Source organism: Melitaea cinxia, chromosome 8 (assembly GCF_905220565.1).
Source record: "Melitaea cinxia chromosome 8, ilMelCinx1.1, whole genome shotgun sequence".
Taxonomy (NCBI): Eukaryota; Metazoa; Arthropoda; class Insecta; order Lepidoptera; family Nymphalidae; genus Melitaea; species Melitaea cinxia.
Genome location: NC_059401.1, coordinates 7,001,847 through 7,026,533, shown reverse-complemented (window position 1 = coordinate 7,026,533; position 24,687 = coordinate 7,001,847). Strand labels below are relative to the sequence as shown.

Below are 24,687 nucleotides of genomic sequence, written 5' to 3'. Positions count from 1 at the left end.
GAAAATTTAAAATATAGGTAAAGGACACGGCCTATTTTATCATTCATTTTGTTCATTCATTTATACTAATTTACTTCTAAAAATATAATCACCACATCCCTATTTGCCTTATAAAAAAAGATGTTGAAATGACATAATGGACATTAAAAATTTAAAAACATTAAACACTAAACAAGTAACCACGTTTATTTTCGTACAGTTTATAAATCTTAAATATATATTATCAAATATAGTTAAGTGAACTAACAAGAGACTTAAATGAAACTGCACGTGATAAAATTACCTATGTTACTAGTAAACTGTTTTTTAAATTATTTATGTAATTTTATACTGTCGAGAAAAATAAATAAAAACATGTTTTTTTTTTTTTTTTCACTTAATAGTTTGAATTATTATTATTATTATTATTATTTTGTTTGATTTATTTTATTTTACAGTGTTTGTTATTTTCTAAAATACTACATTTCCTAAATACTTTTATGTACTTAATTAAAAACCAATCAACAAAATAAAAAAAAAATCAAGAACTAGAAAATATATACAAAATTTAACATTTATTTTCAAATTGTGTTGCTTCTATACTATCCAAAGGAACTTCGTGCCTACCTGGTGTCCCATGACACCACATGATTTAATAAGTTATTAAGCATTCAGTCATATAATTGAAAGTTTCATTATATATGTAGTGTAGATGTATTTTAGTTAATTTTATTGTTTTTGTACAAATTTTTTGCATTTTGTAACTGACTATTCATACAGATGAATAAAACTGAAGCTGTCATTGTAATGTTAAATTAATAACTCATAATTAACTCGTAACTTCGTATAAAATTGTAAATACTCATATTTGTACGTCTTATCGAACTTAAATATTTTTTATCTATTTATCTTTGTCTTACAACATCAGATAACGACTAAGAATAAGGTTACTTTATGTTACTTTCCCTATGAAAAAAAAAACATGAAGAGTTTCTTAAGTCTTTTAAAAAACATCAGTGTCAACAAAAGTGGATTACTCGGGGTTTTAAACCGAGTTCCTCGAGGATAAAGAAACAGATAGTAAGAACAAGGTAAAAATTGCGTTCAAACTACATATGATTAGTACCTTACTTGCCTTACTTACATCGGTGGGTTAACAAAACGATCTAGAAATAACAAACGAAGAGCGAAATAAGGATATGCCTTAGCTACGTGTATCATCGTCAACAAAAAGAAGTTGAGCGTCGTGAGTCAACATAAAACTTACTTTCAACTGCTAGGCAAAGGTTGCTTTGTGCATTTAGTAACGTTGGTATGTAGGATGTAAATCGAATTAGTTATAGTTTGTTAAACTTATTAAATCGTCTCTTAAGGAAAAGTTTAAATAATTTTCTGCCATGTGTGCCGTAATTAATACAGGACATATATTCGTTTATCTTCTATTTAATTAGCGTTGGTGTTTGTTGTTCCTTTTTGCACATAGCAATACAAGTGGGTTTTTCAATTATTATTATGCTTTTTATTTTGTTTCGAATTATATGTAGGTATTTCATAGTGATTTTGAAGTTAACCTGAAACTGTATATCCTCGTTATTGATTTAAAAATATTTAAGATTAAGATATAATATTATATATAATTTACGTATTTATCTTTCTAGTCCAACTATTACTATTCTGGAGATTAACATATACATTCTTGGGACTATCATAATACAATAGGAATTTTCAAATATTTTCATGTCCATAATATTATAGTACTAAATTAGAAAATCTATAATTTATTACAATGCAATTCTTTTGTTCATGTTTTATGTTATGACTAATATAAAATACTACCTAACCTGTCTATCAAAACAAATGAATTACACTAAAGAGAGTTACATAAATGAACCTAACCCAATTGTGGTTAGCATGTCCAAGGTATCTTGTGTTTTTATTAAGCGTTTATGTACCTATTCTGCGTACGTCGTGGACATCGGCTAGGGTTTTAACATTATTTTTCTGTGAAAATGTAATATGTAGTTATATAAAATAAAATTTGTAAATTACTTCTTAATATCCTTTAATACTGATTGGTGATCTCAACTTTATTTAAATAGTCTGTGGTCAGTTTATTACAATTTTGTAGGTTGGTAAATATTTGTATTTTCAAAAATATATTGATTTTATAAAGAATCATTTACAGTTTCGGTATTGAGAGTTTTTAAACGTAAACCGTAGATTGTTTTTTTTACATGTAACATGCATCAAACTGCCTTTGAAGTTTCAGGGCTGATGTGTAGTTATTCTTTGTTTGATTGTCTCTCAATTTGCTTATTTGATTGTGTTTAATAAAATGCTAATAAAAAAGACCTGATAATGAACTCCGGGGACATTTCGTATCTCCTTCGTTATGAATATAGGTTGATTTTGATCAATTTTTTAACCGACTTCAAAAAAAGGAGGAGGTTCTCAATTCGACTGTATTTTCTTTTTTTTTTAATGTTTGTTACATCAGAACTTTTGATCGGGTGGACCGATTTCGACAATTTTTTTTTAATCGAAAGGTGGTGTGTGCCAATTGGTCCTATTTAAATTTATTTGAGATCTAACAACTAGTTTTCGAGTTATATCTAATAATGCGTTTTTACTTGACGCTTTTTTCGTCGACCTACGTTGTATTATACCGCATAACTTTCTACTGGATGTACCGATTTTGATAATTCTTTTTTTGTTGGAAAGGAAATATCCCTAGTTTCGTATCATGATAAGGAAACCAGGACCTGATGATGGGATTCTAGAGAAATCGAGGAAAACTCTTGAAAATCCCCAATAACTTTTTACTGGGTGTACCGATTTTGATAATTCTTTTTTTGTTGGAAAGAAGATATTCCTATTTTAGTACCATGATAAGGAAACCAGGATCTGATGATGGGATCCCAGAGAAATCGAGGTAAACTCTTGAAAATCCGCAATAACTTTTTATTGTGTGTACCGATTTTAATAATTTTTAATTTAATCGAAAGCTGATGTTTGTCATGTGGTCACATATAAATTTCATTGAGATCTGATAACTACTTTTTGAGTAATCTTTGATAACGCTTAGTTACTTGACTATTTTTTCGTCGATCTACGTTGTATTACTCGTCGATGTAATTGAAGTCAGTTTTTTTTTTCGTTTGCGAGCAAACACAATTATTGATTTACAATAATAAATAAGAAACAAAACATATTTAGGTTTTTTTTTATATTTTTATATCGTATTATTATTATTTTTTATTACAAGTAATACTACTACTAATTAGTTTGATTAAAAGGTCTTAATTTTTTTCCAAGTTCACCATTATGATATAGGTACTAAATGAAATAAAAAATAACTTGTTTTTGTTTCTTTGTATTTAAAATTATATATATAGTAAGAAAAGTAGTTACCAATTAAGAAAGTTACTTGCCAATGATGAAGTCATCATCTTGAATCATTTGTCTGTTTCCCGACCCTAATTCAGTTTGTCTGCACTAAATGCACTCTCAGCTCTATCTTACCAGTAATTAACGCAATTTTTTATTATTTTAATTTCTTTGTCAGTCTTAAATCACGGCAGCATTTTTTTGTTGAAATACAAACGTGCGTGTGTATTTTATCTGGGAAGTTGTGAATTTGTTATATGATGACATGAAATTGTGACAAGCAAATAATATTATTTACTGTAAATTTTACAATGATAAGATATATAATTATGCGTACAAAATTCAGTCACTCGCTCGCTTCAGCCTGTCACACTCCACTATCGGACATAGGCCTTCTCAAGCTCGTGCCGAAAAATCCGATTGTCCGCAATCCTCAACCAGCCTCCATTGGCGCTCTTACGTAGGTCATCTCTCCAGCAGGCCTCGTAACCACACTGCATTTAATTTTACGAAACACGTGACTAGGTGACTACCACCTCAACTTGCTGATTCTACAAGCTACACGGTTACTTTAGTTCTCTTGTGGAAAGTTTCATTACTGATCGTATCTTTGTGAGAGACTTTCAAGCATAGCATATTCCATGGCAAGCAAAATGGCGCAATGGTCACAGCACTGGTTTGTGGCTGTTGCACTGGCGGTTGCGGGTTCGATTCCTGCACATGACAAACATTTTTATTGGCCATACAGATGTTTGCCGTGGTCTGGGTGTTTGTTTAGTCCTTGTGCCCCGTCCCGGTTGTTATTATGTAAACCTGATAGCGATCGTTACTCATATCAGGGAATATATCCGCCAACCCGCATTGGGGTAGCGTGGTAGATTAAGCTCTGATTCTTCTTCTATATCGGGAAAGAGACCTATGCCCAGCAGTTCGACATTACAGGCTGATGCGAGCGTGTGTGTGTGTGTGTGTGTAATTGTGTATGTAGGTATATAAAAAATATTAGAACCCGGTTATTACACAAGTAAAACTCAATATTTAACTCAAGAAAAATGTTTCTAATGCATTATAGAGCCGAATTAATTCTTATATTAAGTATTTTTTACAAAAAAAAAATGTATATTATGATATTAATTGTAAGTTTATGTGTTTGTTTGGTCATTTTCTTTAGTTACTAAGTGTTACAGTGGTACAGTTTGTTTTAAAAGACTTCCAAAAAAGGGTGGAAACGGGGTTCTCAATTCGGCTGTATTTTTTATATATGTCACTTCAGAAGTTTTGATGATACTCAAAAAAATGTGCGTGTTGTGTGGTCACATTTAAATTATTAGATTAATTAAATTGAGATATAACAACTACTTTTTGAGTTATCGCTATTGCTCGTTGTATTATACCTCATAAATTTTTACTGGATGGAACGATTTCAATAATTCTTTTTTTAATCACAAGGTAGTACTTGTTATGTAGTTTAGTTTAAATTTGATCGAGATTTGATGAGTACTTTTTGTGTAATCTTTGATAACGCGTATTTACTTGTATTTTTTTCTTCTACCTACGTTGTATTACTTGTCGATGTAATTAAAGTCGGGTTTTTATCGTTTGTGAGCACACCATTTTTATTAAGAGGAAAGGGTACCGGGTCTTTCTCCATACAAACGTAGTCGACTGTTTTCTCCCTGGATAATGACACTAGATCAAAAATTTTTGTGACATAGAACTCTTTGCTGCCATGACCATGCCCCTATGTTTTGATTTTTTTCATATTCTTATTATCATAGGAATTAGGAGACTTCTAAAACTCGAAATATTGCATAATTTTTTGTACATTTTCAGACACTCATTAAAAAAAATATATGCATATTTTCAAAAAAATGAGAACATAGGGGCATAGCCGAAGTCTTCTTTTATTTTCTAAAAAAAAATTAAAAAAAAAATTGCCATGTTTTGAGAAGAAAACAGTCGACTACGAAACACTGTTTTGGTCAAAAATTATCTACCTAAAACGGTCTGAGCTGCAGTTGTCCCTTTTTTGCTTTTTGGGGGATAGGTCTGGGGGAGGGAAGGGTCAAAGCAATACGTATATACGCCAGCGAAGTGATGCCTCATAGTCGATAATTATATACGATACACTAGTGATGTAATTTTTAGTCGATATTTTCTAAAATTCGTATTAACAAAATTAAATAATTTCTCTTTTCATAACTACAATAAAACCGTATTTGTATATGCGGTTTTTATTGTAACATTGTGCAAACCTGGGCTAACGAAGGGTTTCGCTAACAAATAACAATGGTAATTATGGTTAATAACTGTGTTGTTTGTTTTTGGTATAAAAATTAAAGGGCTCAATACAAGGATTTCAAAAAAGTATATTATGATTATTATTACCGTAATACTAATAAAAAATACAATAAGAAAGTTTAAAAAATTAGGACTCTGCTCTTTTCCATGGCTATGCCAAGCAAGCTGCGAGCCGCGCTTCTTCCTCGCCTCCTAGACGAAAAACAACTTCGGGGTTTACTCTTTCCAATATACTTTTTTATCAATTTCGGAATACTCTGTAAAAAGTTATGTATGGTCAAACATAAATAAATATAGGTACGTAGCGACTTTAGAACCTCCTCTGTTTTTTCTCATCGGTAAAAAATTGCTTAGTTGTTTTCTTGACATTACTGAGGAGCAGATTATTAAATTTGGTCGAATCTATGTACCTATGCGATTCGTATTTGGACTTCGCAAATAGAATCATATTTCTGAATTGCGTAAAAAACTCAAGTGGCACCACTGACGTAGCATTCCTTGGAACCCCGGGAACCTTGGGGCCCTGTATCAAAATTAGTGGGAGGGCAGGCAAATGATGGATAAAGATTTCTCACAAAAAAATGCTTGCATTGAATTAAAATAAATATTTATTGATTATAAGTTATTACTTCCTCCTAGAATAGACAATAGTGAGTGTAGTCTGCTGTAACTGTTCCTGTTCCATCGAAATCCTTAGGTAATTTTTTATCAGTTTTAGTTTTGAAAAACATCAAGTTAGTACCTCCGGAAAACTGGATGCAAGGCTATTGAATTTTATCAGTAATAATTCCATGAGTTCTTTAATGGAATGATTTAAGCTAATTTAAAGAGCTTGTAGTTCCAAGCTGGAGAGTTATTAGCCTTGACCTGCAGCAATAGATGCGGGGGATCGTTCGCTTCAGCCTGTGAGGCCAATACTATTAGTGAATTCCTATGAATCTTTCGCATCTATATGGGAGATTCACAGGCACATAACCTGAAGAAGAGATTCAACGCTGCCTCCAGGTATTACAGGTAGTAAATCGCTAGGGCAAAGTTCAAACACAGCAGAATTGGCGAGAGACTATTGGGCTTTCCAAATGGAAACCGTGCCTTTTGTTTCTTACAAAAGCTGTCGAAGGTAACGTTTTTTAGTCTACACTTCCATCATTGCGCGAACCTGAAGGCTCTCTGGCACATTATGCGAAAAAGTAAGCGAAAATTCTTTGCACTCTTTTTGCGTCGAATTCAACTCTTGACCATGAGGGAAAAGCACCATCGAGCATTCCACGGTGCGAGCACGCGATGCGTAATGTGCACTATGAGCAGTGTCGTTTGTCGTTTTCTGCATTCTTTCGATGTCAAGAAGTCTAGTGGTGCTAATTGTATCCACCAGTGGTTTGCAACCAATGTGCGAGCTTCGTGCGCAATGTTTCCGCGTACATTCAAAGTGTGGAATGACCTTGCTAAAATTTGGGGGTTTTAAAGCGTCTAGTGTCTACATCTTTTCTCTAAAGGCCATGGGCGACGGTAGCCGTTATAGATCAGATGGCTTCGTCTGCTTGTGTGCCCCATTCTTATATAAAAAAGATTAATTCATTGTTCATAATGATTAACTGAATCCCGAAATAAACGATACAGAATGTTATCAACAATTGGGCGCACGCTTGACTCGGATAAAAGGGGACTGCTTTTCAGACTTCAGTCATTTCTGAAGTTAAAACTCTATAGGTATGTATGACAGTTTTTTTATTCTTTTTTCCAGGAAGCACAAGATTAAGTGACATTATGGATAGCATTTTACTAATTTTTGCTTACACACCTTAGGGGCCCTGTAAATAGGGGGCCCCGTATCATTGATACGGCTGATACGGCAGTAGTTACGCCCTGAGTGGCACCCAATTCCCTACTTCGGGAATACGTATATTCTCAACTTACTTTACTCTATTCTTTTTAATCCTGTTGTACCTGCTTATCTAAAACGACGATTTAAGTTTCTTAGTGATTCCAATGAACGCAGTTTTCGTTCTGAGGAAAGCTTACTTCTTGAATTTCCCTCTCACTCCTCTTTCATTTATACTAAATCTTTCACTGTTCAAGCTTGTCGACTTAGGAATTCTATAGACGTGTAAAATCGGTTTCTATTTTTAACCCACTTCTAAAAAAGGAGGAAGCTCTCAATTTAACTGTATTTTTTATGTATGTTACTTCAGAACTTTTGACTGAGTGGACCGATTTCTACAAATTTTTTTTTTAATCGAAAGGTGGTGTGTGTCATTTGGTCTCACTTGAGTTTATTTGAGATCTAACAACAACTTTTCGAGTAATATAAATAATACGTTTTTACTTGACTATTTTCGTCGACCTACGTTGTATTATACCGCATAACTTTTTACTAGGTGTACCGATTTTGATGATTTTTAATTTAATCGAAAGCTGATGTTTATCGTGTAGTCATATATAAATTTCATCGAGATCTGATAACAAATTTTTGAGTAATCTTTAATAACGCGTATTTACTTGACTATATTTTCGTCTACCTTTGTTGTATTACATGTCGATGTAGTTGAAGTCGGCTTTTTTTCCTTTGCGTACAAGTCGAACTCGGTCCACCCAGTCAAAAGTTCTGAAGTAACATATATACAAAAAAAAAAAGAAAAATACAGTCGAATTAAGAACCTCCTCCTTTTTTGGAAGTCGGTTAGAAATCAATCTGATACGTATTATTATTTTCTGTTGGTGTTCAATAAAGTGTATTGTTATGTTATGTCATGTTAATCAACCACTCTTTAAAAAAATTCAATCGATTACGTAATTTGCCTAACTAAAAAAACATAAATAAAATAATAATTGAAAAAGTCGCCTTCATGATTTTTGTAAGTGTACAGTACATAATGTTTGAAATTGGTGTAATTTATTTAGCTATCTTTGTGTAATTATTGAATTTTTATCTTGTTCCAGCTTTTTCAATTGACTTTCTAATAGTTGTTCTTCACGCAGGCGGCTTTTCTTGTTTTTTTTTTTTATTTATAATATTATTTTTAACCATTGTTATATCGCCGCAATTATAATTATGTTAATTAATATATATAACCTATACCCATGTATTAATAACTGCGACAAACATGAGACATTACAAATTATATAGGTACTAAGGCAAACATTTTATACTGTGTATGTACTATATTACATATATATACTATACTTACACTTATACTATGTACTACATGTATACACTATAATTATGTATGTATTTCATTACCCATTCTTACACACACCTCAACCATGTAATTACATAAATAAAGTACCTAAGTATTTCGATAATTACCCACAAAAATATAGACATGTATCGTCACAAAGAGTATCCAATTCAAAATAATAAAACATAAATAATAAGTAGTTTACAAAATTCAATAATAGTAAGCCGAGTCACAGCAATACGATGCAGAACAAATTCAATAAAACAAGCCAAATTCAGAAAAATAGCACTATGCGCTACATGTACTCGTAGTCAATCACAAACGAAAGATGCGAATACTAAAATATCGTCAACAATTAATAGCTGAATAGCCGGCGCACGCACACTAACAAAACGACAGTCACACATAGAAAAAACGGGGCGGAGATGGCGCGGGGCGCGGTAGCGGCATGCAGCGCGACAGAAACATTTTATTCAAATACTTATTTTTGAAAAGTCTCTTCGGTACCCTTTCCTCTTAAATTAAATATTTATTATAACTCTATATTTCCTTATTTGGTTGGTTGGTTTTATTTAGTTATTAAGCGTTGGACTTGGATTTTTTTATTCCACCTTTAATGGTGTAATTTTTATTATTTATCTGTATTTTTTTATATTATACTACTAGGTCGGCAAACAAGCATACGGCTCACCCGATGGTAAACGATAACTGTGGCTCATAGACACCTGCAATACCAGAAGCATAACACCTTAAGCGCGTTGCCGAACCTACCCCCAACTCTCCCAGGAGCTCTGGTCACCTTCCCCACCACAGGAACACAACACAGTTTAAGAGCAGTATTCTTTAGCTGTGATATTTTGTAAGGTCGAGGTATTCTACCCCAGTCGGGCTGTCGGAAATTTTCTGCTGTGCCCTAGCTCAGTTAAATATGAAAAAAAATTGATATGACAAATAAAACTATCAAAAATGTTGAATTCTTTGAGTGACCGTTAAATTAATGTGTAAAGATATCTAGAAAACTGAATATTAAATCTTGAATTCGTAATGGAATCTTACGAGATAATTGGTATTCTGTTACGTAAAGAAAACTGTGTTTAAACCGTATCCTTAACGTTCATAAATCTCTTGACTCGTTTAGTAAGTATTGGGTTTTAGTCTTACCTTTTTGCCGGTAGCCACTGAGTGATTAATTACCTACATTGACTATTACAATTGTTTAATAATAACCAGATGTGGATCGGTAGCTTCAAAGGTATATTATGCAACAAGTTAGTATTATATGTATGTTGTCAGTTTTCCACAAGTAGACAGTGAAATGAAAAACAAAAATAACATAAACTCTGTTCGTTGAAGACTGCTCAATTACAGACTAGGTACACTGTCATAAATGAAATCGCACACACACAATTATGTTTCATTAATATCTATAGTTCAAGCAGAAAAAATAAATAGAATCATTAAATGATTAATTAAAATGGTTTATACATTTTAACTCAATTTTTTGTGAATCATAAAGTTATTTACATGTACATAATTGTTTTTTTATAATTTTATAGTTAAATAAAAAGTTTTCCAGTAATTACGCACCTATAATGAAGTAATACATGACGCTTGTAATTATTTGTTACTCGTGAAAAAACTATAATCTTTATAAATAAAAATACACTGCCGAAATTTACTCATATCTAAATTGGATGATTCTTTTTTTGTATTCGTTACTATCAGGACAAGGTTAGTGTGAAAAAAATTATTTACTGTACAAAGTTCGTAAAAAAGCATATCTTACATAAGAATCTGATTTAATTAAATTAATGTACAAAATTACTTATAAATTATGTTAATACAATAAAAAAATGTACATATTATAACTCTTATTCTATTTTAATCTGCCTAGCGCATATAGAAAAAAATAATAATTGCGGAATGATTTCGCAACCGCTAGCGTAACCACATACTTTATGACCGCTGCGGAATCATTAAACATTATTGTAAATAATTAAATATACAGACGTAAAAAATGTAACGTACAAAATTATTGTATTCAAAATCTTTCTTGTATTAACATTAACATTTAAATAAAAAAATAATCTTTTTTGTAAAAATAAAATAAAGTACAGAGTATATAAATTAAATTAAAAAAAATATATTAATAAATTCTTGACCTTACATAATTATTATCATATTACACATTAAATGTGTAAATTAATTAATTTAATTATCTTATAATATAATTAAATTTTCTTTTTTATGAATTCATTAAATGTACTTTACAAGCTGCAGACCGGCAACTTTGTTCAGATATTTTTACAAAATGGACAGAAAATCATCCTCTCCATCATATTCATAAAGATGATTTTATTAAGTAAATGGTTACAAAATGTAAATGCAACAGAATAATCAAAAACGTTAATTTTTATAAATATTGCGATTTCACCTGAGTGTTGACTATGTGATATTGGTTGAAATTTATGATAACCATTTTGATAATATGAGATTTAGTGTTCAGCCTTATAGATACCATCTCATGCTTAATTCCTATGTCACACCAAATTGTTCTAAAAGGAACAGAAACTCTTGAACTTTACTCATTCAAATAAATAAAAAAAATCTTTTCTCTTTCGCTGCGTTTTTACTTATATATATTTGTGATGTCAAAATATCATTTAACGATGCGTATCTTCACTTTCCCAAAACCTTTTTGAAATATTTCATCATGCTAGTCAGAATTTTATTATCTTCTTCTATAAATTAATACGCGAAGCAAAAACTTTACGAAAATCGCGCGGAAGGAGGAGTATGAAATTTAGTACACTTATAGTTTATATATATAAGGAGTGCAGAATACTAATATTATTTTAAAATTATGCATAAAAATACATTAAATCCATAAAAAAACTACACTATCATATTTTTGACATACGCACGCATATATACTGTTTTGTTTATTATTATAGAAGTATAGCCTTTGACAACAGAAACTTAATAATGTGCAAACTTATAATTTTAATTAATTGTAGTCAAATTTTCGACCACTGGGCGACCACTAGTTATAAGTATATAACTTTTAGACTATCCGCGCGGTTTCAACTTCGTTTATGATTTATTTTCCACCAAACTTTCTCAATGGGTAAGTTTATCTGAATAGAAAGTGAATTTTTATAATCAAATAGCTTCTGGGATTAGCTTTTAATATAAATGAATACAAAAACAAATTCAATCATACTTCAATTTCTTTTTAAACGAAATTGTTTATCTTATTGTTATTTAACACCATTCAATTCTGTTTTTAAAGTGTACCATAATTATTTTGAGTTAAAGCGTGCTAAAGATTCTTTTGCCTCAATGACGCAGTAATTTTAAAAGCTATGTGGTATAATCACTAGAATAAAACGTATATATATAGGGTCATTTCGCCTGTTCGCGTCCATCGCCCAATTCGCGTCCATTTTACGGATCTCACTTTGAAAACTCTCGAAATTAAGTATACTAAGACACCAATAAGTCGAAAAGTCATTACCGGCAATACCTCAATGTATAAGAGGCACGCACGCATAGACAAAAGTTCTGTGCGTTCAAGCAATCCTGGGTAAAAAAAATAGTTAATGAGGGCTGTTCAACAAGAGAGCGCGAAGGCACGAAATAATGAGAAGAAAATAGTGGGCAGCGGTTCGTTTGAAAGTAAGTCTTTTATTGTTTTATGTCTATTTTGGATACATAGCTGTTTCTAGGTGTTGGTTATAATAAAAACAAATTATAATAATTATGAATTTGCTTTTTCTTTTTATAGTTAACATTTAAAATAAGGTGGACGCGATCTACTACACCGAATTTATAGAACTTCCACTTTGCGTCCGCAATGGACGCAAACTATACCGGTAAAGCTTTAGATTAGGTAAAACCGAATTTCGGGACCGTGGGGGGATGGGGGGGGAGAGGGTGGGGAACGCTACCCCTGGTACCACTGTCACACCTCGGAACCCCATGGTTATGGAGATATCCATTGTTAAAGTTTTGAGGTTAGAAGAAGAATTTCGAAAGTTAGAGGAACGCTTGGCTCCGGCGCTGCGGGAAGTGCAGCCCTTCCGCCCTTGCGTGCGAAAGCACGCTCACTCATGCTCCGTTCCGCAGCGGAGGCTGGTCGCCTTCGGCGACCAGCCTCAGCCGCTCCTCTACGCATTCGTTCGCGCGCTTTCGCACGGCGGGCGAGGGCTGCCCTCCCTCCGCGCCTCCGCGGCACAAAAAAAACACTCTAGGGGTAGGACAGACCAAGACCACGTGGACAGTGGGGTGCTCCGATTCGGTTTTGGGTATTTTTCGAATTTCTAAACCTATATTCTAGCACGCAATGTTACTAATTTTATTAGAATATTATGTCTGACGCGTTATTTTGTTTAAAAATGTCGATTTCTCAGTCGTTAAGCGTCAGTTCGTATCGTTTGTTGATCTTGCAATCGAGATCGTTTTTACGTAAATTTGTTCGAAAATAAAATGTGAAAGTTGGTGAATGGAGCATATGAGTGCACTTCCCGCTGCACCGGAGTTAAGGTGGAGTCAGATACGGAGCTCTAAGGTATGGTAATATCTCTGAATCACGTAAAGTTAACCCCAAAACTTCAAACACGATATCTTCGAAACCACGGGGTTTACGCGAAACGCACACTACGGGGGGCTAAAAAACCCACCGTCCCCACCACCCTTTACCCTCCCACCCCCATTTCACCCCATAAATTGGAGGCCACTTAACTAACGATTGACCAATTCTTCTTCTAACCTCAAAACTTTAACCATCGATATCTCCATAACCATGGGGTTCCGAGGTGTGATAGTGGTACCAGGGGTAGTGTTCCCCACCCTCCCCTCCCCCATCCCCCCACGGTCCCGAAATTCGGTTTTACCTAATCTAGATCTTAGCCACTATACCTAAAGGGATTAATAATAAAACTAAATCGCGTCCATTTCTTAAATTAATTCTATAAGTTTAATACATAAAACTAATAACTACAACTTTAATACCTATTATACCAAAGTGAAATAAGTAATTTCTTTCTTATTTTTTTCTGTTTAAGATGAGTTCTTTGCAGATAAGAAAAAAGAAGGAAAAAAGAACCTACACAGAAGAAGATTTAAGGGAAGCGTTGCATGAAATTCAAGAGAAGAAGAAACCGGTAAGACAAGCACCTATGCAAAAAATATGCTATTCCGATATTGGACAAAATCAGTGGGTGCAAACCAAGAGGGTTCAAAACTTATCTACACAAATAAATAAAATTGGAGTGTCTGTTTGTAATATTAAAGTAACAGCTTTTTACTAAATGCATATTGATTTATACACGGTACATATACCAAAATATTAGGCAGATAGCTAATGTAATAACGAGTAACTTAGGCTACTTTTATCTTAGAAATTGATTTATTTTGTAACTCTACGAACAGAACAATATTTTTTTTAATTCCACGCGGATGAAGTCGCGGGCACAGCTGGTATCAAATAAAACCAAGTAACGAAAAAGAAAACATAACGGTATTATTAATATTTAATGCGAATGGAGATATGTGTCCACCTCGTATTTCGTTTCCATAATTATTATTAATTAAGGCTGATCTTTGTGGTGCTCTGTGGTTACGGCATCAAAGAATATAGCTCCCCCCCTCCTTTCCCGTGGGTGTCGTAAGAGGCGACTAAGGGATAACACAGTTCCACTACTATCTCGGAACTTAAAAAGCCGACCGATGGCGGGATCCATGCAACTGCTGGTTTTGAAATACACAGACCGAAGGCGGGCAGTGGCGTCTTCGGTGCGACAAAGCTAGCCCTGGGGCCAACCCGCCTGCCCAGCGTGGTGACTATGGGCAAAGCACAGGAGTGAATTTTTGGAGGCCTATGTCCAGTAGTGGACTGCGAAAGGCTGCTGTGATTGTGATTGCAGGCTGATCTTTAGCTTACTTACATTCCTCTAAAATTCACAAAACAGATTATTGTTGAAATTTGAAGGTGGAATACTATTTACTTACTACATAGGTACCTAATTTGTTTTTAAATTTTAAGTTCTATCAATGTTTAGAAGAATAAATAGCTGTTTTATTTTCTTTATAGTGATTTATTAATATGTTGATTTTTAAATAACTATAATTCTTCAATAAATAAATTATTAAAATCCAATCTCTCTTTACATTATCATAAAAATATCACCTCTTTATTCCTTTGCTAAGCTGGTGGACGCGAAGTGGTCCAGCGGGTGGAAGCAAATTGGATTTTATAGACGCAAACTGGCTAAATCGCCTCATTCCGGAGTATGTCTTTAAAAAAAATAATAAAAAGATGTTTCGAACAAAACTGAATATTAATCTTTAAATAGACTATATAATAAACACAGTAAATAAATTTTTCATAGAAATTAGTGCTGGGACATTTTTATTTTCTTCTTCAAACGTGCCAACTGCACTAAGTGGACACACAAAGGCGAAATGACCCTATAATGATATATTAATATAAAATTTTCAAACAAAAACTACTAAAATTACCTTTTTCTCCAGCTCGCTTATTACCAGAGAGGCGATGTTTTACTTACGAGCAAAAAATTAACATAATAGTATTATTTTAATATAAATACACTTCATTTTGTCCGTAACTGCGCAATGAATGTATACCGATGATCGCGAAACAGAACTGGGATTTTAAATGTCGATTCTGGAATTTTCCGTTTTGATAAAATATTAATAAATTGCTGACTACGAGTTTTGCGCACGCGACAAATTTTTCACTAAGCAAATTGGTAAGATGTGGGAAAGGAAAACTCCTTTATACACAGAGAATTACCTTTTTTATAATAACAATATTGGAGGCGAGATGTCGAGATGCGAGTGAGATGTGTTAAGTTGTTTTTATCTACTTCTTATTTTTGGATGGGAGAGAACTATATCTACTAATTACTAATATGAATTATTATGAATTCGTAAATCGTCATCTCACTCCATATAAAGTGCGTTTAAAACGGTGAAGTTTCTCAATATTTCTATATAAGAATATGTGAAGTTTAAGTTAAAATACCTGTGCGTTGGCGCAACAGTCACAGCACTGGTTTGTGGCTGTTGCGCTAGCGGTTCGATCCTCGAACATGACAAACATTTGTGTTGGCCATGCAGATGTTTGCCGTGGTCTGGGTGTTTGTGCAGTCCTTGTGTCGTGCCTCGGAGAGCACATTAAGCCGTCGGTCCTGGTTGTTATCATGTACACTTGATAGCGATCGTTACTTCTAGTAGGGAAAATATTCGCTAACCAGCATTGTAGTAACGCGGTGGATTAAGCTATAATTTTTCTCCTACATGGGGAAAGAGGCCTATGCCCAGCACTGGGCTTACAGGCTGAGGCGTAAGTTAAAATACCTATTGAGTATAATATACAATCAACGTAATACATAAAATATTACGCAGTTGATTATTTACATATAAAAAAAAACGAACAGGCTCTTAACGTGCGTTACAAACGCTATGTTATTCTCGTATACTCAAATCTTACTGATTTCAATACAGGTAAAATTTGAAATTGTTATTATTGTATTAGCATTTCATATAAATTATTCAATATATGTTCTATTTCCGTTTTAAACTAAAATTAGAGTACGATATATTAAAATTGTAAATTCTCATGTCAATGTTCTAACCCCGAATGGTAAAAAAGATCGAGTAAAGTGGAAGAGTCTTAGTCGAAAGGCAGACCTTGACAACAAAAGTTGGAAATAATAATGCGAAGCCAAAAAAAATTGACTGATTGGCATCGTGTCGTGGGGATTCCCCTGCGCGCTCGGAGCCCCCGACATGTTCGTGCGGGTCAGCGCCAACGAGGACTTCCTGAAAGACGCTCTCAAGGAACATATTGAACATTAGCTATGATAGCCAAAAAAATATAGTACAAAAATGAATAATATTAATTTACGAAGTTTTATTCTATAAAACGAATAGCTTGATATATATGTAGTTAATAGAATTAGGGTATCATTACATAGTAGTAGGTACGTCGTATATTGCTTTCCTAAATAGTGATATAATTGTCTACTAGAAATAAAATGGATAAGTCCTATCATTACATATATTATCGCCTGAAGAAATGCGAGCTTAAAATTTAATTTCAAAAATTAATAAAATATCATGCACACGGCACTAGGTTTTAAATTAGTATAAGTAATTGCTAAGCAATCCAGTGTTTCGACTCAAGCTCTTTGACGCGTTCTGTGGAAACACTTGTCTCCTCTTTGAGGGGTCAACCGTCAATCTATTAGGTCTTTAATCATTATCCCGACTAATCCAAGCGGACCGTCACTACCGCCAACCGCTACGACAAGTCCTAGCGTAAACCGCTTAAGGGCATTAAAATCGCTGAAAAGCTATTCTATACTACTTAACAAAAAAAGAAAAAAAAATACGCGTATTTAAAAAGGATCTACATCAATTCAACTTCAAAAAAGCCTATCAGATTTCCCAATCAACATATACCTAGTAGTGATACAAACATTTTCTTTATTGCCAAGCTCCTCGATTTTTATTTTTATGGCATTACGCGTAACCACCGAGAAGACTTTTATTTCATTAGCTAGAAGTGTATGCCGGTTATTATCACCGGTTATATTTACCTAACAAATTTTTATGTGTAATATGAATTATTGACGTATGTTAGAGTTTAGAATGTATAAACTTACATACTTTTGCTGGTAATATTATATTTGTTAGAGCGAATCACCCTTCAGTTTTTCTATCTAAGTGCTTCTGAAATTAGATTTTCGATAATAGGCACCAAAACAAGAAAAGCCTTTGCTTTTCTTAAGCCGATCTGGTATCTTCTTGATAATTTATTTTGTAATAAAAAATATGGGTTGCATAAAACTGGGTGACATAAATAAAAATGCTCTTAAAAATTTAAAATAGAAAATTAATTCATATTATAAAATTTTCATACATTTATAAGTAGGTAGTCAAAATGACGGAAGTTAAAAGAATTATAAAATAGGTGTCACAGAAGTCACTCATTCTACTTTGTTATGACTTTGATTCTATGTGTTTGAACTTCTTATTCTTTATATTTTATTAAAATTCTTATATAAATGTGCCCAGTCTTAGTGGATTAAGAGTATTTGATTGATTCAGCCTGTAACATCCTACTGCTGGGCACAGGCCTTTTTGTTCATGTAGGAGAAGGGTTTGAGCTTAAACCATCGCACTGCTGCACTACCGATTGGCGGATTAAGAGTTTTTAAACTATTAGAATTATATTATGTACCTACCGTATAAATTATAACTCATTTATTATAAGTTATACCGAAAATTCTGTTAGTAATATTTAATTTAATGTGTAGTTTATTTAGGTTAGTAGGTCAATAAATAATTTATGTATGTCACAATCCCACACAAATGTATAAAAGTTTTCTTTAAACTTAATATAATACGATATTACCGTTTCAACGTTATAAATCTAGATGACAACAGGAATACGTTTTTATGTAATATTAAGGCCTATAACACAATTATATTTTACTAGCGACCATTAAAGATATGAAATGTTTCTTTGAGTACTAATTAATAATTCGTTTATCATTGAAAGCATAAATGATAAGTGTTAAACAAAAGATAATTGGTACAAAAGGTGTGCTTTACTATGGAACCAGAATGAATCAAACTAGTTTCAATTATTACAGAAACAAGTTAAAAGAAAGTAAACATTGTTTATAATTATGTAAAGGTTCGCTCACCTCCAGCAAAGAAACCATGTCGAACCTTATAACTGACATTTTCGAAGCTGATGTTTAATGCGTCTTCTATCAGTGAAGTCGAGTTGGTTTCTTGTGAGTCTGACTGATTGTCGACAGCCATTTCTACCATTGACACTATGGGTAACTACACAAGAACAAAGAGTTGCAAATCCATTGCTTGCTTAGAAACACAAAGAGTCGTGTTGTATGTAAACAAAGAGATCACACGACAAGACAGTCGTCAGATGTCTAAACGCAGGACCGATTAGCGGAGCACTGAGTTGCTCAGGCGTTTCTACTATAAAATTATCGGTCGTTCTCCCCACCACATGCTTGGTAGTTGTCAAACCAAGCAGCTGCTGATTGTGGTTATCGTAAAAAGATAAATAAACGTATGTAATTGCAACGACTATCGACATCAGACTAGAAGATGCAAGATCCACTATGAGTAAGATAGGAGTGACTTTTGTCTTTGTATCATAATAAGTTATAAATAAATTTAAATGCAATAATTTTCATGGTAGGGTGCATGTACAGTGCAATTTTATTTTTTCATTTTATCTGAAGTTCGTATTTTATTTATGTATCTGTAATATTAAAAATATACAGCTTTATTTAGCTGGGAAAACCTTATATGTATTAAAATAAGACTCATACAGTTTGGAGAGTGTTGGAACGATATTTAATTTTTTAGATTTTGGTTTTTTCGTGGGGTAAAACATTTATGTGAAAAGCATTCTTACCAAAATTTTATAAGCACATACATATTTGACATTTTTTTGGTTTTCTATTAATCGAATAGTTTGTATTAACTAAATTATTGGATCAGATTATTTTTAAACAAAGTAAATAGTAAATCTATGTTGTATTTTCAATATTTATATACTGAATGATCGACACTGCTCGAGCTATATCCTTTCTCGTATCTCCTTCATCGCAATTTCTAGTTTCACCAGATGATTTTAAATTGTGGATAGCGTTATACGTTTCAAAAATTCTATTTAACGGAGAAAACCGTTCTATGTTACTACGCGCGAACTTTTGTGCAAATGGGACATACTTATTTAGTCTGGGCAATCTTCTAGGCACATTTTAGTCTTATGCAATAAGTAAGGAGCATCGATGTGTCCGTTTATTAGTTTGTACAGAAACAAGTCGTCCAGCAGCTTTCGTCTAGAATGAAGTGTCTTCAAGTGGAAATGACGCAGTCGATCCTCGTAAGACGGTAATACTGTAGCCAAATTATATTTAAATGACAAGTGCCATAAGATTCTTTTTTGGACGCTTTCGAAGTGCTTTTTTAGACGTCATAGTGTGGGTTCCACACAACACTGCAGTACTCCAGGCTACTACGCACCAGTGAGTTGAAGATTGTAAGTATGGTAGACGATTTTTTAAATTCCTTGCAATTCCTCATGACGAAGCCGAGTATTTTAAAGCCCTGTTTAGCGATTTGGTCTATATTAAACCGAAGTTTACTGTCAATGATAATTCCTAAGTCACTATACGTAACGTTTATTATAAAATTTAGAGTTCTAAAAGCATTTACTGATGTCATTAATGAAAACGTATTGAATTTGTATTGGCCATACAGATGTTTGCTGTGGTCTGGATGTTTGTCTGCACAAATCAGTTCTTGTAGGTTTCCTCACCGTGCCTCGGAGAGCACGTTGGGAAAGAGGCCTTTCTCTAGCCGGCTACTTCAATGAAAAAAACCTTGTTTTATTTCGTCTAATTGAAATTCATAATTATATATTACTACTAGCTAACCCACTTAATCCCCCCCTTATAACTTAGGGGTACGAAAAATAGATGTTGGCCGATTCTGACATACCCGATATGCACACAAAATTTCATAAAAATCGGTCCAGTCGTTTCGGAGGAGTATTGTAACTAACATTGTGACACGAGAATTATATATATATATATATATATATATATATATATATATATAATATTGTATTTATATATATATATAGGGGTTTATATATGTAGGGGTTTATATATGTACGTTTATATGTGTTCGATATATATTAATAGTTTATATTTAAAAATCACCAAAAAATCTGCAAAGAAATATTTATTCCTTTTAATTATCAGGTTGTCTGGAAGAGTTGGCGTTGTGATTATAATTGCTTGTATCGCTTATTTTGTTCTTTGTTTAAATGTGCAATAAAGTATATTATTATTATTATTAATACGACGAGTAGAAAGTGGTTGGAAATTCAACAACTGTACGTATATGAATTTTACAAAGAAAGTATATTTTTATAATCAAAAATTACCTTACATCATTTACAAAATTTAAGTAGTACGTAAAGATTATTAGGTGTCGTAAGAGGTGACTAAGGCATAACACAGTTCCACTACTACCTACCGGAACTTAAAAAGCCGACCGCTGCCTAACTGCTGCCTTTGAAATACACAGGCCGAAGACGGGCAGCAGCGTCTTCGGTGCGACAAAGCCAGCCCTGCGGTCACCAACCCGCCTGCCCAGCGTGGTGACTATGGGCAAAACACACGAGTTCACGACATTTTTGGCGTGAACTTGTGGAGGCCTATGTCCAGTAGTGGACTGCGTAAGGCTGCTGTGATGATGATGATGTGATGAACGATTATTTACCCTTCTCTAGGTAAAGAAAGAAGTCTGTAATGATGCCAGCAATGAGATGACTGAACCACATACAAATTAATAGAGTTTATGTACATGCACGTTTTTGATATTTCTCATGTGATGTCCTAAGCTTGATGGTCCACGCGATGTTTCACTTTGTTGAATGTTTTTCCCTCTACATTAATCATTATCGTTAAATTTTGTTCGAGCATAATAAAAGACATTTTTTTTCACAAAAATATATTATTGTTAATGAATTCTTAGTGGAAGGATAAAAAAAACATCAAATTTAAGGCAACATTTTATATTAAAATATCTGTATTTCTCTGGTTTCGTCTTCAGGGTTTTACATTTTATTAATCACAGAAGCTATTTGTCAAATAACGTATCAATTACATAACAGACCCGCGATCTAAAGAACTTGTACATAGAGTGTTCAATTGCTTTCAGTACAATACAGACAGATACACGTGAATACATAATACAAAAAATATGAAGAAATAATTATAAATATATAAAAGAGTACAGGGACACATGTATACATTATATAGAAAATATGAAGAAACAATTACAAATTTTCATATTGTTCATGTTTCAATATTAATAAAAAATAAACTTCAATAATTTAAATCTTATCCTACTTACTGGTAATTGAATAAATTCTATAAAGCTTTAAAACCATAGAGGTAAGTACGTAGATTATAATTAATATGAATGTAGAAAGTAAATACTATTCAACACATCGTTTAAAAGTAAAGATTTAATTTGTTTTGGTTTGAATGGATAATTATAAACTAAATAACTTCGTGAAAAATGTACGCGAAAATGTTAAGCAGAAATATGTTCAATTATTTTAAAAACTTCTTCGCGTTCTCTGTATTACTTTCATTTGCTAATTACATATGTCTATGGTTTTTATCTTTGGAAATACAAAAAGGTCCAAAAATATAATCCATTTGTAATTTAAAATATCGAGACAGTAGGTAGTACGCATTATGCGTTTTTATTATACTTACTTTAATAAATAATTGAACTCATTTTAACGCGTGCAACTAAGGTAAGGTTCTTTAGCATCTTTGATTTATATAATACTCACTGTAAAGTCCCTTTGTTATATCTCAATAGTTAATACAATCAGTAATCAATTTAAAAAAAAGTTGAAATTTTGTTTCGTTCCAGATTTGTATAATTTTAAAATTGCAAAAAACGCCTATTTCAACATGGCTATTATTTATTATACATTGTTACTATATTTAATATCGTGCCAAAATAATTTTACTTATTAATAGTTAATATTTAAAATTTAAACAAATACTATACTTATGTTTATTACCTGTAACCACATACTCTAAAGATAATAATTATTCGTTTTCATTGAGGTTTATCACATTATTATTAAAAACTAAGGATAAATTAAATATTTTAGGTCACATCACTTGTTTATAATAAGGCCTATTTTGTTCACCTCTTGTTGAGTCGATACCAGAGAGCAGTGCACGTCAGTACATGCATCAACACGGTGGTAGCGAGTACAATGGCCATATTAGCACCGACGTCTATTGTGGCTATGTCCATTTCTACGAGGAATTTGTTTGGTGTTATGTAGTGGCAATATTCTGAAAGAAAAAAAAAAGAAAGAAAAGGTAAGTTTTCACTCTCGTAATGTTTCTATGCTTATAGAAATTAATGGGTTTTTATTAGTTCCTACGACTTGTAAAGCTATGTCTTATGTATCATATCATCAATAATAAAGAAACCTTTTAGAACAACGAGGCCTTTAAGGAAACAGTCTTCGCGGTATCTTTGTACTATACAGATTGTATACGTCATATAATTTTATAATGAGACAGTTATTTATCGCGTATATTATTAGTATAGTTTATTTAAATATTAATTTTAAAGATGTCGATTTTATAAGTTACATAATTTTACAGAACACAGATATTGAATGTCACATGTGTAAAAAGCCTTAATTGGACGCAATTTCAAACCTCGTCATAAAGTACTACTTTAAAAAAATATAAAATTTATAAAACATACATAAATTACGTTCTAAAGAGTATAAATGTCTGTTTTTATATCGTCAAGCCATAAATTACATGAATCAATCAACTGTCCTCAAATAACTACTACATTTAATATTGTTCAAATGATTTTATAATTGTATAATCAGCATTTAATTACTATTGAAGGAAATAAATACCATAAAGTAATTACATCGATATGTTATATAATAAATTATTTACCTTTAGCGCAGTGCATTTTTGTTCTATTAAAACCGTATATTGAATGCACTGCGATATGAAATCCAGCTCTAAAGTAAGAGATGTGATGGAGCCAGCGGAAACTGTAAGGCGTGTCTCTTAGCGATAAACAAAAACCAAATACAGAAAACAGGCAGGCAAGCACTGGCCCCACGAAAACTGCAATCTGAAATATAAAAATTTGTAATTTTTTATGAATTTTTTTTAACCAAATTGGTAAGTTCTTATTCTTAAGAAAATATGATCTTGAATAATGTATAAGTCGTTTTGTGCTATTCAAGATATATTGAACAATATATTTAATAAAAAAAAAAAAAAAAATTAACTATGAAGCACTGTGACGCTACCAATAATTTCTTTATAGACACGCTTTGTCTTCGAAATCACTATTAGTGACAAGACCGCATTTGTATTTGTTAAGTTTGTGTATTGTAATTTTATCTCATGCAATTTTAAAATGTACAATAAAGTATTGAATAAATAATAATATCAAGTTGCATTATCGTTTTCTACGAACGCCAGCAACACCAAAAACATGACACTCTATTTGAGAGTACTTCCCCGGTCGACTCAAGAAATTGAACAGGATATTTCCTGCTGTGACCTTTTTAATTGCATTCAGCTTAGTAATTTTTGGACTACTTGTTTATATACTGTCACGGCGCTGGCTTATTACTGTTGCGTTGGCGGTTGTGGGTTCGATCCCGGCACAGGGTATCTGTATTTACCACACATTTATAATATTATTATTGTTTACCTTTGTGGGTGTCGTAGACCCTATAAAGTACCCCCATGCTTGTGCGCAGAGCGAAGTAGCGACTATAGTAGCGAGGAATAACGTGGCCCGCGTTGGTTCAAGCGGGTTGTCAGTCAACCAGTATGATAATATTACGTATGACACACATGATATCATCTGTAAACATAATAAATATTAATATACAAATACGAAAACTTTTGTGATGTGTATAGTTTTCTGAGTACCTAGAAAATAGAAATCAAAGTAAAATATATGTAGAACGCATAACGCTATGTACTAATAGTAGTCGGAAGGAATTAAATTTAACCACATATGCTATAATGTGAATACTATTTCTAAGTTATTTTCAAAGAATCAATTAAATAGAAGCAGTACTTTTTGATACAACTCTTATATATAAAACTCTCGTGTCACTATGTTAGTTAAAATACTCCTCCAAAACGGCTGGACCGATTTTTATAAAATT

At 32.6% G+C, this 24,687-nt stretch overlaps 2 protein-coding genes across 2 annotated transcripts in view; both read right to left on the bottom strand.

Moving 5' to 3' along the window:
* Positions 1–18,858, bottom strand: part of LOC123655533 (ATP-binding cassette sub-family G member 1-like) — a 54,430-nt gene extending 35,572 nt beyond the window's left edge. Inside the window, exon 1 of the mRNA XM_045591305.1 lies at positions 18,587–18,858. Coding sequence (XP_045447261.1) covers positions 18,587–18,716 — 130 coding nt within the window. The 5' untranslated portion in view covers positions 18,717–18,858. The remainder of the gene's footprint in view (positions 1–18,586) is intronic.
* A 3,604-nt stretch (positions 18,859–22,462) lies between these two features.
* Positions 22,463–24,687, bottom strand: part of LOC123655534 (ATP-binding cassette sub-family G member 1) — a 34,415-nt gene continuing 32,190 nt past the window's right edge. Inside the window, exons 10-12 of the mRNA XM_045591307.1 lie at positions 24,222–24,377; positions 23,447–23,630; positions 22,463–22,816 (exon numbers count right to left, since the gene is read on the bottom strand). Coding sequence (XP_045447263.1) covers positions 22,662–22,816; positions 23,447–23,630; positions 24,222–24,377 — 495 coding nt within the window. The 3' untranslated portion in view covers positions 22,463–22,661. The remainder of the gene's footprint in view (positions 22,817–23,446; positions 23,631–24,221; positions 24,378–24,687) is intronic.